General features: G+C 41.5%; 1 protein-coding gene across 8 annotated transcripts in view; it reads right to left on the bottom strand.

Moving 5' to 3' along the window:
• The window catches only part of ATP8B1 (ATPase phospholipid transporting 8B1), a 281,690-nt gene that overhangs the window by 93,160 nt on the left and 169,928 nt on the right, over positions 1-18,602 (bottom strand). For all 8 annotated transcript variants that reach the window (XM_033933791.1, XM_033933758.1, XM_033933749.1 and 5 more), the window contains 2 exons: positions 16,759-16,831; positions 15,198-15,268 (listed from right to left, as the gene is read on the bottom strand). In XM_033933791.1, coding sequence (XP_033789682.1) covers positions 15,198-15,268; positions 16,759-16,831 — 144 coding nt within the window. The remainder of the gene's footprint in view (positions 1-15,197; positions 15,269-16,758; positions 16,832-18,602) is intronic.

The following is an 18,602-nucleotide window of genomic DNA, read 5'->3' as shown; positions in this document are numbered from 1 at the left end:
AGAAGAATATTGTAAGGCCTCTCTCCCATGCTGCAGAGCAGGCTGTTAATCTCCTGTTTCATGGGTTCATCCTTAAGCAAACAGGTGAACAGCGTATGTGTATTTGGGGTGGGAGGGGTCTTATGGACTCATGATATTTCTCCTAGCACACAGAAGCAAGGAGATTGACTGAGAAAAGGAAAGTGTAAAAGTTGAGGAGAGAAGGTAAGCAGCAGAAAGCAAGGAGGCAGAGAAGAGTGGAAAGAAGGAAGATCAGCAAAGAGGAACTGACCTACAAGTGCACTAGCTCTGAAGCCCCCCCTCCCCCCGATATCTCTCCTCACTCATCTCCCCCTCTGCTCCCCCCTCCCTCCCCATGATTTCTGCTCGTCAGGCAAGCCCCTATCATCTGTACTAGAGAATGACACGGTGAAAAAATTGGTCCCCGTCACCGCCCCGTCCCCGTCTCACCATCCCCGTCCCCGCCCCGTCCCCGTCTCATCAACCCCGTCACCGCCCCGTCCCCGTCTCACCATCCTCTTCACCGCCCCGTCACCGCCACTGCCACCCCATTCACCGCCCCGTCACCGCCACTGCAATCCCATTCACTTTTCTTTATTTACGTATAAAGGAAACATTCTTTAAAACTTTAAAACTTTAAAACTTAGTTAAATATTAGTTAATAACTATACAAAAACAAAACACGCAGAGAAAAAATTAATTAATAAAAATTCTCAAAACTGACACATTTTGATCACTAAATTTAAAATAGTTATTTTTCATACAGTTTTTCAATCACTAATCTTCCACCACCCCTGGGGCTAGCAATGCAAAAACAAACACGACATGTACTTTAAATGCTGCCGTGATTAGCATAGTGACCGCGGCTACGGCTGCAAGTCTCCCCTCCCCCCAGCGATCACGGCAGGAGGGCACCCAACCCCTCCTGTAGACCCCCCCAACGGCCCTCCCGACAATCGCAGCAGAAGGGTACCCAACCCCTCCTGCCGGTCCTCCCAATGGCCTCCCCTAAGATCGCCGGCAGGAGGGTACCCAACCCCTCCTGCTGGACCCCCCCCCAACGAACCCTCCCACCCCGGAACCCCCTTAGTCTTACTTTTCAAGTTGGACCGGACAGCTCCTCGCTCGTCTGGCCAGCAGGCCTGCCTCCGTCCAAATGAGGCGGGCCCGCCCCTCCCCTCCCCTCCCCTGCCTCCCAATGGCCTCCCCTAAGATCGCCGGCAGGAGGGTACCCAACCCCTCCTGCTGGACCCCCCCCAACGAACCCTCCCACCCCGGAACCCCCTTAGTCTTACTTTTCAAGTTGGACCGGACAGCTCCTCGCTCGTCTGGCCAGCAGGCCTGCCTCCGTCCAAATGAGGCGGGCCCGCCCCTACCCTGCCCAACCCACAGGATCCTAGGGCCTGATTGGTCTAGGCACCTAAAGCCACTCCCGCTATAGGAGGGGCCTTAGGTGCTTGGGCCAATCAGGCCCTAGGATCCTGTGGGTTAGGCAGGGGAGGGGAGGGGCGGGCCCGCCTCATTTGGACGGAGGCAGGCCTGCTGGCCAGACGAGCGAGGAGCTGTCCGGTCCAACTTGAAAAGTAAGACTAAGGGGATTCCGGGGTGGGAGGGTTCGTTGGGGGGGGGTCCAGCAGGAGGGGTTGGGTACCCTCCTGCCGGCGATCTTAGGGGAGGCCATTGGGAGGCAGGGGAGGGGAGGGGAGGGGCGGGCCCGCCTCATTTGGACGGAGGCAGGCCTGCTGGCCAGACGAGCGAGGAGCTGTCCGGTCCAACTTGAAAAGTAAGACTAAGGGGGTTCCGGGGTGGGAGGGTTCGTTGGGGGGGGTCCAGCAGGAGGGGTTGGGTACCCTCCTGCCGGCGATCTTAGGGGAGGCCATTGGGAGGACCGGCAGGAGGGGTTGGGTACCCTTCTGCTGCGATTGGCAGGAAGGGTTGAAATGACAAATGAGGAGCACGGTGAAATAGCGGTTCCTAGAAGGGGGTACATTGGCCCGCGGGGACAAACCTGTTCACCGTTTCCGCGGTCGGTGAATGGCCTTGTCCCCGTCACCGCAGCGACTGCTAGTTTTCTTCCCCGTTTTCGGCGGTGACCCGCGGCTTAAATGCGGTGGCCGCGGGTAAACCATCACCGTGTCATTCTCTAATCTGTACCCTTCTTTTCCACTGCCAACTCCAGACTACGTCCCCTCTTTCTTGCGGCGCCGTACACCTGAAACATGTTGCCTGAATCTATACGTCATGCTCCGTCCCTGGCAGTGTTCAAACCCAAGCTAAAGACCCACTTCTTTAAAAATGCCTTCAACTCTTAACTCCCCCTCACTGCAGATACATATACCCACTATAACCTCCCCAACCCTGAAATGTCCTGTCTAAATTAGATTGTAAGCTCTTCTGAGCAGGGACTGCCTATTCTACAGCACTGCGTACGCCTTGTATTGTTGGGGGAGCATGATGAGACTTATGGATCTCTGGTTGTGGTTTTGTAAGCTTGTTTGCACCTCTGTTGTTTCTGTTATGCAATTTCTGGTGTGTATACTTTAATACTCAAAATCTTTTAATAAACATTTAATGATAAAAAAAAAATAGTAGTAGTAACTGAGGAGAGAGGGGAGAAACAGCACGGAGGTGGTGAGGAAGAAAAGGAAAAGGAGGGAGAGAAGCGAAGAATGTAGGAACAGGAAAACAGGATGGAACAGTAGAGACAAAAAAAGATAGAGATCTGGATTATCAGGACCTTTGCAGAAAAGAGAGCCAGCTTTTAAAATGGAGATGAATTAATGTATCAATTGCAGGGGACAGGGTGGAAAAGCGAACTGAAGGATGAAGCGCATTGGAAGAATAACCAGAAATGGGGAGCAAGGGACCAGTAGATCCAGCAGGTTAATGCCTGAGAAACTACTTATTTTACAGATTAATCTCAAACATTAAAAAATTAAAGAAACAAAAACAAAAAAACACAAAAACAACAACATAAAACACTATCTTTTGATGTTGGACATGGTCCTCAGCATAGACTCTCTGCTTTTGGTGGCTCCAGGCTGGGAGAAGCAGATCTGGATACTTTTTATCATAAATTTGATTACTTAAGAGGGTAAAGGACAGAACAGTACCTTGAAGGGCAATCCCACCAAGCCCAGCAACAACTTTTTCTGGCAGTCATAAATCACTAGACCTGTGTTTCTCAATTAAGATAGGGTCATGTGCTAGCTCAGTGTTCTTCAATCGCCGGTCTGCAGAAATTTCCTGCCGGTCTGCAGGACCTGCACGTGCATCAGGCCCAAGACAGTGCTCTTCCATGGTGCGATCGATGCGGTATTATCTTCTGGCGAGCTCCCTCTTTCTCACTGCTGTAGTGCAAAAGCCATGGGCAGCAGCTCCTACGCGCGTCCTGCACCTGAACCAGAAGCCTTCTCTCCGACGTTGCAATGTCAGAGGGAAGGCTTCCAGATGAGGCACGGGACGCAAGGAGCTGTTGCCCACGGCTTTGTGCACTGCCGCAGTGAGGAAGAGGGAGACGGCCTGACGATAACGCTGCATCTATCACACCATGGACCGGTGGTTGAAGAACACTGAGCTTCAGTGCTTTGGTAGGAATAATGACTAATTACATTACATTAGTGTTTTCTATCTCGCCAATATCTTTCAGTTCTAGGCGGTTTTCAAAAAGAGTTGGCCTGGGCATTCCCAGGGAGCTTACAGAGTTGATAGATAGAGTGAGCTTACACGAATTGAAGACTAGCATGAGCGAAGGGTTTTATGCTTTTTGATATAAATAAAAACAGCTGCTTTATAACAACACTAGTTTTTTAGTCCATTACATTAATGGGTGCTAGAATAGATGTGTAGACTTAGGCATTTCTTTCTGTATTTATGTCTGTCTTTCTTTCTCTCTCCCTGCCTGTCTTTCCTTCTGTCTCTCTCCCTGCCCCCTGTTTTTCTTTCTTTCTGTCTCTCTCCCTGGCCCCGTCTGTCTGTCTTTCTTTCTGTCTCTCCCCGTCCAGCAGCACCCCTTTCCTGCTCCTCCTGTCCAGAAGTAGCCCTTCTCCCTTTCTTCCCCCCCCTGTCCAGTAGCACCCCTTTCCTGCTCCCCCTGTCCAGCAGTAGCCCTTCTCCCTTTCTTTTACCTCCCCCTGTCCAGCAGCACTCCTTTCCTGCTCCCCCTGTCCAGCAGTAGCCCTTCTCCCTTCCTTTGACCTCCCCCTGTCCAGCAGTACCCCTTCTCCCTTCCCTGCTCCCCCTGTCCAGCATCCGCTAGCCCGGGCAGCCTCAGGGCTTTCCCTAGGCTGGCCCGCCTCACATTATTGAAGTGGGCCAGCCTAGCAAATGGCCTGCGGCTGTTTGATGAAACCAAAGCTGCTGACGCTGCTGGTCCGGGGGCGAGAAGAGGAGGCATTCCGGCAGAGGCAGCATAGTCAGAAGTCTGGAAGTCAGCTGGCGTCAGAGATCGGGGCAGAAGGCAGGAAATCAGCTGAGGCAGGCACTGCACATGCGCAGCACCATGGATCATGGAGATTGAAGTGCGCACGCATGTTAAGGGTTTTATTATAGCGGATTATAATCTGTTACAGCTGTCAAGAATTGATTTTTGCAGTTTTCTAAAATTGTTTATAGTGACACAAGAGTCTCAAACTTGGCTGCAAAACTGGGTAAGCATATTAGCTCACCTCTGCAAACCTCCAGAAAGCTAAATGGAACCAGAACTGTAAAATCTGAACTGATTTCTGCAAAATTTTTTAAAAGAGGGCTTAAAACTTGGAAGTGCCTCAGTGCTTAAGTATATAACCGGGAGCAGCATAAAACGGCTAGGTGGGAGCAGGCCAGAAGGCAAGGCACCTAATTGAAGCACAGCATGGAGGGAGGGAGACAACAAAGGTAGGAGAATTATTTTATTTTTGAATTTAGTGATTATTGTGTCAATTTTGAGAATTTACATCAGCTGTCTGTATTTTACACTGTTCAGCTGTTCAGGAATAAATGCATTTGTTTCTTTTTCTCTGGGGTTGTACAGCATGCAGTCTTGCATCTTAGGGTTTGTTTGTATATATTAGTACTTTTAGTTTTTGGTCCTGTATTTGCATAGGGGTTATCTGTGTTCTGGTAGGAATGAATGTTGTGAAGCATCAGTGTGCTTTGTGTAATTTAATATTGTGGTTAACCATTATGTGCTGTTAATAAGATTATACTGTGTGTATATATGAAAAATGAATGAAAAAAATAGTGTTACAATTAGTACTATTATGGAGGTGGGGTCTGGGGCGGAGATGGGCCCACCGGTGCAGTCCACAAAATAATTATTTTATTTCCACCGGTCCATAGGTGTAAAAAGGTTGAAGAACACTGTGCTAGCTCATCAGTACTTTTGCATCAATATCACTACGACCGGAGGAACAAATCAAAAATCATAAATAAATGGAGGAACTGGAGTAAATAAACTACAATTCATACAATAATTAACCTCCAGTATTAAATGCTAGGCTATATGCCATTAATTTTGGTTCTCTTTAAGCATTAACAGCAGGATGAAAAAAAAGTCTCAGAAAATACAAGGAAAGTTCCTCTTTGTAGCAATGAAGACAGAGCCTTTTAAAATTGCTCCTCTTTGCATTTCTATCATAGGCAAAAAAAACCACCTGTTCACATTAATTTGTATTAATACAGAATAATAATAAGAAAATAGTGTAGTCTAGTCTAATCTTCGGTTTATATACCGGGTCATCTCGTGGTAGAGCTCGACTCAGTTCATAAATAATTAAAATCAGGTAAAATATAAAATGTGAACATGAGAAGAAGGTGTTAAAACACTATTAGTTCGTCAGTTCTAAGATAAGTCATTAAGATATTGTGAAAACAATAATGTTTTTAGAACTTTACGGAACTATCAATCTAACAGAGTCAGGGAGTTTATTCCAAGTTTCTAACAGTTTAAACACACGAGATTGGCTAAGCATCCCAACAGATTTAATTCCCTTAAGAGAAGGGAACGATAGTTTATATTTCTGTATAATTCTTGAGTGACAAGATCTAGAAGTATTCCAATGTAAAGGGTCAAAAATTCCATAAAGGAACCTGAAGACAATACATGCACACTTAAACTGAATCCTAAAACGAACCAGAAGCCAGTGAAGCTTTCTCAACAAGGCATAGACATGGTCGTACTTTTTCTTCCCAAAAATGAGTTTCACTGCCTTATTCTGTATGAACTGCAGTCGTTTTAGACTGCCCTGCTTAAGGCCCGCATAAACAGAATTACAATAATCCAACTGGGAAAGCACAACAGACTGAACCAGTACTAGGTAGTGCTCTTGATGGAATAGTGCACTTACTTTTCTCAACATACGTAAACTAAAAAAGCACTTTTTTGCCAGCGAGTTTATCTGATCATGGAATGTGAGAGATGAGTCCAGAATGATACCCAGAATTCTGGAAGAGAAATCCATGTGTAATGAAATACCTGTTTTCAACGTGATAACAGCAGGCAGTTTCTCCAATCTAGGTCCAATCCAAAGCAATTTAGTTTTGGCAGCTCTTATCTGTGGTGTTTACTGTAGATCATGCATTCTGTGTACGTTCCATAAACAGAGTTTGCTTCGTATTCTCAGTCTGATTAATTCTTATGCTTGCCGATGGTGGCCATCATTTCATGACGGAAGAGTCGCTGCTTCAGCTTCAGGGTTCTGTCGATTGAAACGATGGCCACCATCTGAATATTACTACTACTACTATTAATTATTTCTTTAGCACTACCAGACGCACATAGCGCTACACAGTCACAAAGAGTAAATAAACAGTCCCTGTTCGAAAGAGCTTACAATTTAAACAGGCAAGACAGACAAACAGGATGTCATGGGGAATGGTTAATCAGCGGGGTGGGTTGGAGGGCAGAGGAGTAGGGTTAAGGATTGCATACTGTCTGGAGACCACACCTTCAAAAGGATGGTTTTCATCACAAGACATATGGATTTATTATTCTCTGTTAACCTTATCTAAAAAAACGTTGTATGCCATACTGAAAAATCTGACTTAGTAAAGTCCTCTATTTCTTCTGTGGTTCCTCTCCCTAATGAACTATCACAACTTTTGTTCTTAAAATCATTAAACTATGCTCCTTGTTTCCTGTTTCTTTGGAACCTGTTTCACCACTTTTAAAATTCCTACCCAATGCTAGGGGTGATAAAGCAAGAGTTTAATGGAAGGATCTGTTCCAACTCACTGGAAACAAGCAGTGGTATGTCCAATCTTGAAAAGAGAAAAGGTTTAGATGTGGACTGGCTAACTACTATCCTCTCACAAATATGTTTCCTTACTAAACTCTGGAAAAAAAAAATCATTATTCTAGTAGCTTTACATCCTCACCAATGTGGTTTTTGCCCAGGCCACCAAACTGAATATGTTGCTAGGAAAACCTATATTAGAGGCCACTTCTTATTTTGATTTTAAGAAAACATTAAAGACCCGTCTGTTTGACATGTCTATATCCTAGTACTACAACTGTTTAACTCACTTTTGTTTCTTAACTGATACATTTCAATTTTAACTGATTCTTAATTGATGTATTCCAATTTTTAATTGTTTTTACTATGTCATTTCAATTTTACTGATTGTATGTATTTTATCTTGTTGTGAACCGCTTTGAACCTGTTCTGGTATAGCGGTATACAAAAATAAATGATCATCATCATCATGGCCTCATGTGTGAATTTCATGCAAACCCTGATAAGGGTCAAAATGCACTACTAATCTCACTGAATTTATACAGTGACTTTCAATAGAGTAAGAGGCTCATTTCCAAAGGTTTCTATGATATTTTGTGTATCTAAGTGCTTTGAAAATGACCCCTTACATCATATACGGCTTCATAAGTTAAAATCATTAGTACTGAAATGGTTTAATTTCTTTAGAACTGCTCTTATTTTTAAAACGTCTTGCACCACTTTCTTTGATGTTTGTCCAATTACCTGTCCAATTATCACCAGTTTCAATTTTATTCCATTAGCACCCTGAATTCTAGAAAGTAGGATAGGTGCATATTATGCTGAAAATATCTTGTGGGTATATTATAACACTCCGATTCCCCAGGTCTATCTTCTCTTCAATTCTGCCTAGGCATCATTTTTTCCTGGTTGTATAAAAACCATCTATCTTTAATCCTGGGAAGTTGGTAGGCTGCTGGATAACTGGACTGTTAAGATCTACAGGCAACCAACTGTATGAGTTAATTCTTCCCGATATTTGGATATCAGATTAGAGCAACACCAAAACAGAACATCTTCACATAGGGAGCAAGTAGACAACATCCAAAGGAAGTGCCTGAAAAGCCTTTATTTCAAACCTAACAGAGCATTCTTCATCGGCTCAACACAGGCTATGTTTAGGCTAGGGTGCCTACATCAGGTACCTAAAAATACAAATTCCATATCCTTATATATAGAAAATTACATAAAACGGATATAATATAACAGAGTGCAACAAATTGAAATTAAAAGCAACTTAAAGTATAGAACATAAGAAGAAAAATAATAAATTACAGTTATAAAAAAACTAAAAGTTATCAAAATGAGCTAAAAAGGCCATATATAAATGCATAAATACATAGAAACATGATGGCAGATAAAGGCTAAACGGCCCATTCAGTCGGCCCATCCACCGTAACCATTATCTATTCATCTTTCAAAGAAATTGATCAGATTTGTCTGACAAGACCATGTTACCTCCGGATTCTAGAAACTTCACCATTCTCTGTTCTAAGCGCTTCCATTAATTTGCTTACCACATAAGTCAGACTTACCAGCCTGTAATTACAATTCCCTACTTCTTCCTCCAGTACCACTCCCAACTCTAGAGACTCATTGAAAAAGGTCAGTCAGTGGAGCCTTCCCTAAGTTCCTTCAGCAGCCTCGGATGTACACCATCCAGTCCCATCGCTTTGTCTACCTTTAATTTAGCTAGCTCCTCATGAACACAACCCTCTGAAAATCGATTAGGGTCAGGACAGGATTAATTCTTTGAGGGCCCCTAGGCACACAAGTACACTGGGCCCCCCTGGCCCTGTCCCACCCATACCCCGCCCCCATTTATCTGTTTTCTTATTTACTTCTTTATTGCCATTTATATTTCTTTTTTTTTTTTTAATTCAAAACAAACAAAGATTAGTATACCAGTGCAGTTTTTCTTCTATGCAACTCCCAAACATCTCTGAACAAATCCCCCTTCCCACCTACTTACCCAGGACTTTAACTCTGAACCCTTTCCATACTTATATAAAAGTGTTCAAATATATTATAACTTAAATGTAAATCACTAACTATATCCTGTACTCTTCTCCAATCTTTAATTTATGAAGCTATATGGTGCTCGCTCACATATTGCGGCATCATATATATTACTGAAAGACTAAAGTTGTCCATCTAGTCTAAACATAAACATTAATATATAGGTTTATGTATATGCATTTATCTAAATATTCTTTTCATTTGTATGGACCTTCAGATGTTAACCGGACCATAGATAATGTCCAGCTATCTCTTGTCTTCGTCAGTCCACTTTGTTTATTTCAATCATAACACTAAAATCAATTGTAGATATCATAGTTCATGCTCATGTTACTACTGTCCTTTTATGAGCTTCCTATTTCTCATTTTATTCTTAGTTACTATTTCTTCTTTTCATTTCTATTTCATTCCTTTATATACTTTTCATAATTAATTAGCTACTTAGCTTCGAGGTTAGCTCTCAAATTTCATCACCTCGAAGCTAAGTAGCTAATTAATTATGAAAAGTATATAAAGGAATGAAATAGAAACGAAAAAAGAAAAATAGAAATGAAAAGAAGAAATAGTAACTAAAAATAAAATGAGAAATAGGAAGCTCATAAAAGGACAGTAGTAACATGAGCATGAACTATGATATCTACAAATGATTTTAGTGTTATGATTGAAATAAACAAAGTGGACTGACGAAGACAAGAGATAGCTGGACATTATCTATGGTTAACATCTGAAGGTCCATACAAATGAAAAGAATATTTAGATAAATGCATATACATAAACCTATATATTAATGTTTATGTTTAGACTAGATGTACAACTTTGGTCTTTCAGTAATATATATGATGCCGCAATATGTGAGTGAGCACCATATAGCTTCATAAATTAAAGATTGGAGAAGAGTACAGGATATAGTTAGTGATTTACATTTAAGTAACAAATTTTTGACACTAACAGTTGGGGAGTATCTATCAAGCAAATATATTATAAAGCAGTAATACTATCCAAAATATATGTCTGTATTAATAACCAAGTTTACAACGCCTCTCAATTGCCTCACTCAATGTCAACCAACTGTATCCCATACGTATGTATAAACAACCAAATCTGTAACTCCTCTAGTATGTTCCACTCCATGTATGTTAACTTGTAACGAAACAAGGCAAGCAGTCCAAAGAATCCAACATGAAACAAAAGAAGATCGGCAGAAAATAAGGAGATTCAAATTAGGTTTATTCAAGGTGTTCCCAAGAACCATGCCCAATGCATTTCACCAAACAAAGCTAGTCAATGCCAACAGAAAACCATGTCTTTCATACACACAGAACACAGACACACTCACACCCAGAATGGAATAAGTAATCACAAACTAAAAATAGAAATATGTAGATAAAGATTAAACTGAACCGCCAAGAAGCCAAACTGAATACAGTGAAACACCACAGAAACAATGACACATAGCCCCCTAATACTCTGCAAAATATAAATATAGCAGATGTAAATTTGAAGAAACTGACAATCACCACCTTGCAAATTAACAAATAGAAATAAAACAAAAATTGAAAATAAGAATATACCATTTTATTGGACCAATCCATTTTTCAAATAACTTTCAGAGGCCATAGCCTCCTTCTTCAGGTCAATATAGTATACTGCTGTTACATTATATTGTCCTGACCTGAGAAAGGGGGATTTGTCTCTAAAAGTTAGTAAAAAATGTATTAAAATTAGTCCAATAAAAAGATTATCTTATTTTCTGTTTATAAAAGTTATCTCAATTCAACTACAACACTATTTTATTCTAAAGCAACAAAAAAATTTTTCTACTTTTTGTCGTTTCTGCTTTAATCATCGTCTTCACTCTCTTCTTTCTAGCCAGCATCTGTCCTCTCTCTGTCTCCCATGCAGCATCAGCCCCTTCCATCCACTGTCCGCCCTCTCCCCGTTTCATATGGTATCTTCCCTCTTTCTATGCTCCTTCCATAAACTGTCTATCCTGTGCCCCTTCTCTCCTTTGTACATGATTCATTTCAGCTTCACTCCCTCTCCATTTTTCTGTCTCTACCCCGTCCTCTATGCTCTGGCATCTCTCTCTTCTCCTTTCCTTCCTTCCCACTCCACCCCATGGTCTGGCATCTCTATCTCCTTCCCTTCCCTCCCCTATGCCCTGGCATCTCTCTCCTCTCCTTCCAACTCCCCCCTCCATTATCTGGCATCTCCTCTCCTTCCTTTTTCTCCCTTTCCCCTGGTCTGGCATCTGTCTCCTTCCCTCCTCCCTATGACCCCCACCTTATTCCTGCCTTGCTGAACCTCCTGCTGTTTCATTAAAGGTCAAGAACAAAAATTACATGAATGCTCTTCACTAACTAAATCTGACCACTTTCTACAATAACATATACATGAGGTCAAATATTAATGAATATTGCCATTTAAAAATTAATTCAATTACTTTTTTGAAAAAATATGGACGTCAACTTGTTTTTAAGAAACAATTAGGCAAAAAAAAAAAATATTTAATTGTGAAATGTGAAAAACCAGACGGCAAAAATGAAGACAGAAGCCGTGAACTTTTCCTCTTGCCTGCATCGCTCTAAGTTCTGCCGCTCTCAATTCCGCTGCTCAAAACAGGAAGTCACTTCTGAGGGCAGTGGGATCAAGATCGGCAGAGCCTAGAGCAATGCAGGCAAGAGGAAATGTACTGCAGCTTCTGTCTTCGTTTTTGCCATCTGGGTTAGCAGTACCGGCACAGCCGAAGGCAGGGCTAATAGTAGCTAAGTGAGCTGCCTGGATCGCGGGGCCCCTTGAGCTGTGGGGCCCAGGGCAGTTGCCCTGTTTGCCACCCCATTTGCCACCCCCTAATGCTGGGTTTGAGAATAGGAAGGGTGGTTTCGGACCCGGCGGGACCCCCTGACCATTTCGGGCCCTAGGCTCGTGCCTACCCTTTAATTCAGCCCTGATTAGGGTCTACTACTCCTCCATCCCTATTCACATTTGTCTTCTGCGGTCCTGCTCCTGACACTTCAGCCATGAACACAGAACAGAAATATTTGTTAAGCAATTCAGCCTTTTCTTTATCAGCTTCTAGATCAAGTTTCAAGTTTAATATTATTTGATGAATCGCCTATACAAAACATTCTAAGCGATGAACAATTTTAAAAAACAACTTTTTAGAAAACAAGCAATTTTAAAAACAACATTTCTCCCCTTCTTCTTTGAGTCTCACAATGCCACTTTTGCACATCTTCCTATCACTAATATATATCTGTCTCCCTGTTTTACCGTGTCAGCTATTTTTTTCTTCCATTTGCATCTTTGCTGTCCTGTCTACATGACTAGCCTCTTAACTTTTTTCAGATATTTTTGCCCGTCTTCCTCTTTCTGCGATCTTTTGTAGTTTATAAAAGCAAACCTCTTATTCCTTACCTTCTCAGCTACTACTTTTGAGAACCAAGTCTTCTTTTCCTCTTACTTTTACTTACTTGCCTCACAAAATGGTCTGTTGTCCTTACAATTACTCTTTTCAGTTTTGCTCACTGCATTTCCACTCCTTCCAGACATTTCCATCCAGAGAACAATTCCTTGACGTAATCCCCCATCTGAACAAAGTTAGTTTTTTAAAAAGTCTATACCCATCTTAATATTAAATGGTACCGTGCAGTGATCACTGGATGCCAGATGATCACCCACTGTAACATAACATAAGCCTTTATTTTATACCGAAAAATGCCTCTTGGTTCTATGTGGTTACAGAAATAGGTTTTAAAAAAAAAATCTTTATTAAGTTTTCAAACTAACATAAGTGCAAATATACATATAGTAATAATCACAATCAGCACTTATAATCCGTCAATTACAATACAGAAAGAATAAAACCCCCTCCCCCATCAAATATTTTCAAACAGGGAATATAAAAGCGATATCCCCCCTCCTCCCACCTTTTCTTGCAGGAAAGACATTTATCCCCAAAGGAAGCTGTAAAACTTGAAGGGGGGTAAAACATTATTTTTACGCACCTGCTGTGGGAAAGAAGGCTGGAGTGGCTATCCTGGTTAATAAGAAATGTGATGCAGTATTTGATAAGTCTCAAGCTGACAGTATGGGAAGATGGCTTCAGGTGGATATGACCTCGGGAAGATATCCTGACCCTTCTTAACATATATGCTCCCAATTCAAATCAGGCTGAATTTTTCAAAAAACTCCAACATTTAATTCTATTACTGACTATATCTAACCTTATAGTGGCCGGAGACTTCAATGCTGTTATAGATCGCTGGGTTTGGATAACTTTGTACAATCATGTGGTCTAAAAGATATATGGAAGCTTTTTCATTTTAATGCTTGTGAATTTTCTTTCTGCTCCCATGTTCATCAATCATTTTCAAGAATAGATTACTTTTTTGTTTCAGATAATTTAATTCAACAGGTTACAAAGGTCAGTATAGATCTGATTCTTTTGACGGATCATTTTGGTATTTGGATAGAATACAATTTTGGTGAAAAAGACTTTACTAGACCTGTTTGGAGATATCAATTCCACTGAATAATGATATTGTCATATATGGGATGATATTGCATTCTAAACCCTCACTGGACAGAAATAAATGTTGGCTTTTCCTTATTATGACCGGGATAGCCACGCAAATGTTTACTCGTAATTGGAAAAATTGGGATCACCTTAGTTATACTTTTTAGTGGACAAATTTATGTCTATGTTATAAGTATGAAAAGATGAACGCTGAGATGTTGGGACATAAGATATTCAAGTTAGTTTGGGGTCCATTACATCTTTTGTGGCTTCGTTATAATTATCTTTCATTGTTTTAACACGCGGTTACAGAAATGTGAGTTCAACAGGAAAGAAAAAAATTTAACAATAAAGCAGTTGAACAATTTGTGTGAAGTAGTAGGCACATATCACAATTTGAGCTAGAGTTCTTAAAAAGCAATAATTAGGACCTTGTGGGAAAGGAAGAGAGACAAATAAAATTCCAAAAGGTTAAAAAGAAAATTTCTTTAAAAGGGAGAGGTAAGGTAAATTAACAAGTGAAATAATTAAGCTAGGATACGACATGACATAGATCAGCAAAATAATAATAATAATAAAATTCAGTCAATAAGAAAAAATTAAAATAGAACATGTCCTAGTTTGGCAGCAGACAGCAGCTGAGTCATCTGATTTTCAACAGTCAACTACTCCCAAAAAAGCCAATTTGCCTGATCTCTGCTTTGGCTCAACCTCGGGCCACACCTCATCTCAAAGCAGCACTACCATCCTGACCTGCGCCGGCAAAGACAGAGAGCAACAACCAACGTTGGAGCTCGATTACATGGCTGACAATCACACCACAAGGCAGACAAGCATGCAGGGGGTACACTGCCATGCAGCCAACCCCCTGGAAACAGACTTTTCCTCAAAGGCTGTGATCTCCTGCAGCCAGAGCAGTCCCTGCTTTGAACCTCTGCAGCGTGAAGGTGCAAAGCACGAATAAAATACTGACTTTAAAGAAAAAATAAACATGAGCAGAAAAGATTAGTGCCTACCATCTTGCTTGTAGGAAAGCAACTGGTTTCCTGAGGGCAGTCCTGAGGTTCTAAGAAATTATGTAAATGAGGCTTCCTACAACCAATCTTGTAACTGGAAATGCATAACCCACTTATCCAGGAACAGAGAGGGATTGTACAAGAACAGAAATTTTTCTTAAATTGACAGAAGAGCAGAAGTAGCCAAAAGGAAGGGAGGACAACCAGGAGATAAATCACCAATTATCTTAATGAGTCATTTCTATAATAAAGATAATTGGTGATTATCTCCTGGTTGTCTTATATGTCCTCCCTTCCTTTTGGTCACCTCTGTTCTGTACTTGTGCATGTTTCTTCCTAGGGTTTCACCTACAGCTAGAGAATGTCAAGATAGATAAAACAAAGCCTTACCCGTCCAGTTCAGCTGTTTCTACATAACAAAGACTGTTTGGTTCCGAGCTGGACAGCAGAAGAATGTCAGCCTACACATAAACACAAATTTTAACACACTGTCAAATGACCGATACAAAATATTCCCATTATATTTATACGAGGGGGTGCTGAAAGTTTTCAGGCCAACCAACCAACTTCCTAAATTCTGAGTGTTATTTTAACCACTGTAGCTGGAAAGAGTGTTAGTTTATTGCCTAAAGTGACAATTTGAAGAAATAAAATTTTATGATTTGATGTTGTTTCAGATCATTGATTGAACCATATCCACACAGCTTCTTGGTTGGGCCGAGACCTTTTCAGCACCCCTTGGTAAACTGTTTCAAATTGTGTAAACATAGTTCTACATTTTTTCATATTATATCTAACATAAGAACAATGTAAAATAAAAAAAGAATACATACAGCAGCTGCCAGCCTCTCTTGTGGGGGAGGTAAAACAAAAAGAGTAAGTGCTAACCACCTGCAGATCTTATTTGAAGGCAACTAAATCTCAGAAAGACAGGAATAGGATAGATTTTTCTGTGGCAAAAGTTTAGACGACAAGTTCCTTTTCTCAATAGTGGAAAAATTAATGGAATGAAGGATAACTATTTAAAACCAATCTGATCTGAGGCATCTGATTTCTCTTTCTGAGTGACTAGAGTTAGATCATGGATGTGGTTCTCTTGGATTTCAGAAAAATTTTGATAGAGCCTAGCATAGATAGCTCATAAAAAACGAGAAAGCTGGAGGTAGGTACCCAGGTAGTAAACTGTACCAAAAATTGGTTGTTTGAAGGATTTTAGTTTGAGGAACGGAAAAGTGAAAAGTAGAGTGTCACACTGTCAAGTCTTGGAGCAAATTCTTTCTAACCTCTGGTTTCTGCAAATAATTTTAAGGTGACGATATCCAAAAGCCAGAAAATAGTATCATGCAGAGAGAAGAGAGACAAGTCGAAGATTCCCAGGACAGAGAATATTGTTCCAATTTGAAGGCCATATCTTAGTTAAGTATGTAAATAGGCTAAAAGTTGGCTCAGAAGACAACAATTCTAAAATTGTCCCGCTCTCTTCTCCGCACACCCTTCTGCCGCACGTGCGCCCCTTCCCCCATACCTCTTTAACGTTCCTAGTACAAGCAGCAACCCCAACATGCTGCTTGCGTCAGCTCTTCCTCCAATATCACTTCCTAGGCGTGGGTCCAGGAAGGGATGTCAAGAGGAAGAGCCAACACTGGCGTGACAAGCAGGTTGGGTTTGCTGCTCATATTATAGGGCGGGAAGGGGTACACACGCGGGAGTGGAGAATGGGTGCCAGCACGAGTGGACCGCGCCACCCCCCCCCCCCCCCCCCTTCTTACTACACCACTGGCATAAGGGCAACATACCAGGATAGGCAGTTTTAACTGTAGCATACATTTCTGAGCAGACTGGATGGAAAATTTAATTTACTACATAGAAGCACTCTAGGCAGGAAGAAAAGGACGGTGAGTTTCTGATAAACACAATTTACATAAAAGAGAGACAAAAAAGTGTAACTTACAGGAATAAAGTCATTTTTCTTCAGACGGATAACATCTCCTACGTGAATGTCTTTCCATTTCACATGTTTAAACCTGCAGGTTTTAACAGAACATTAGGACTGATTTCTACAGAGATTATGAAAAAAAAAATCACCACCTGTTCATAAGGTTTGTTACAAGATCACCACACCCTCATTTTCTTTTTTCAATATTCATCAGTTTCCTCCTGCTCCTGTGTTCACAGCTCAATCAGAACCAGCCTTTACTAGGCTACGATGCTACGAACCTTTATTCACAACCACCTAGAGTGCTCCCCCCCTCCCAAATTGTTATAGCCCTCTCCTTATTCAGCCAAATTATTGAAGTGATAATCCTTTATGAGGGATCGCAAATCGCAACCCCCCCCCCTCAGAATCTGGCTAATATTGACCCTATGTTTGGACACTAGGCATCTTCATGAGATAAGTGGAGTTTCCCTTCACAGTTCCTTCACCTACAGCAGCAGAATCCTGCCCTTCAGCTATAGGTTTCCTAAAATGAAAATACACAGCACAACCATGATCTACCAAACTGGTTATCGGCTATTCTTAAAGTCTGTTATTGAGAAAGACATGGGGGAAGCCACTGCTTGCCCTGAATCGGTAGCATGGAATATTGCTACTCCTTGGGTTTGACCTGGATTGGTCACCGTGAGAATGGGCTACTGGGCTTGATGGACTACTGGTCTGACCCAGTACGGCTATTCTTATGTTCTTAACAGTTGTTTTAAAGAATGTTTTGGGGCTCTAACTAAGAAAATGGGATAACAGAACCACCAGCAATGAAAATCACTGTTTATGTTAAAACATTGTTTTATCGATGAACATTCATTATAAACAACAATGGACAATTTGAAGAAAGACACCTTAGTTATTTTGTTTCACCACTACCACAAACATCCTTTAATCCACTGTTCTTCAACCACCGGTCCGCGGACCAGTGCCAGTCCGCAGAAAATTTCTGCCGGTCCGTGCAGGGCAGGCGAGATCAAGTCGGCAGTTAAATTTCCTGCCGACTGTGGTTCCTCCCGACTGCTGTTCCTCCCAGCCTTCCAATCATCGCATTTTGTTGGCATGGCTACGGCTTTGGTGGTTGGAGGAAAAGTGCTCAAGTGGTTTTGGTCATTTATGGAGGTTAGGTCATTTTGCATAGAATCAGGTCAGGAAAAGTCAGATTGGGCCACAATAAAGTGCGGAGTTCCACAAGGGTCAGCGATGCTGTTTAATATCTATTTGTTATTGTTGTGTAAGGAATTGTGGGCTCTTGGAATTAGCTTCCATCTTTATGCCGATGACATTCAATTTCTGATTCCTGTGAACAAATCTATGGCAGAAGCTTTGAACTGTCTTCAGAACTGTTATCAAATGATTCAGAACTGGAAGCGCATGAATCAGTTAAAACTGAATGTGGCAAAAATGGAGGTTCTGTGTGTTGGTTGGGAGACAATTATTGTCTTTTCCTTCTGAGGTTTTACTGAATAATGTGGAGGTTCCTTTACTTTAGCAACGAAGGTATCTAGGGGGTTTTCTGGACTCAACACTCGGTGGTTTTCTATGCTATCTTAAACTTCATTTGCTGTATGGCTTAAGAGATTATTTGTCCCTGAATAATTTTAAGATGATTATTGAAATGATCCTCACCCCCATTTTGATTATTGTAATGCATTATACTTGGGGTTGCCGAAGTACGTGGTACAGGCTCTTCAATTGGTTCAAAATGCGGCCGCACGTATGATTGTGCAGGCATCCAGATTTGAACATATCACAGCAATTTTGCAAGAGTTACACTGGTTGCCCATCAGTGCATGTGTTGAATTTAAAAGTTC

The sequence above is a fragment of the Geotrypetes seraphini genome, chromosome 1 (assembly GCF_902459505.1).
Source record: "Geotrypetes seraphini chromosome 1, aGeoSer1.1, whole genome shotgun sequence".
NCBI classification, from domain to species: domain Eukaryota; kingdom Metazoa; phylum Chordata; class Amphibia; order Gymnophiona; family Dermophiidae; genus Geotrypetes; species Geotrypetes seraphini.
Note: the sequence above shows the minus strand (reverse complement) of the source record. Positions and strands in the feature narration are given on the sequence as shown.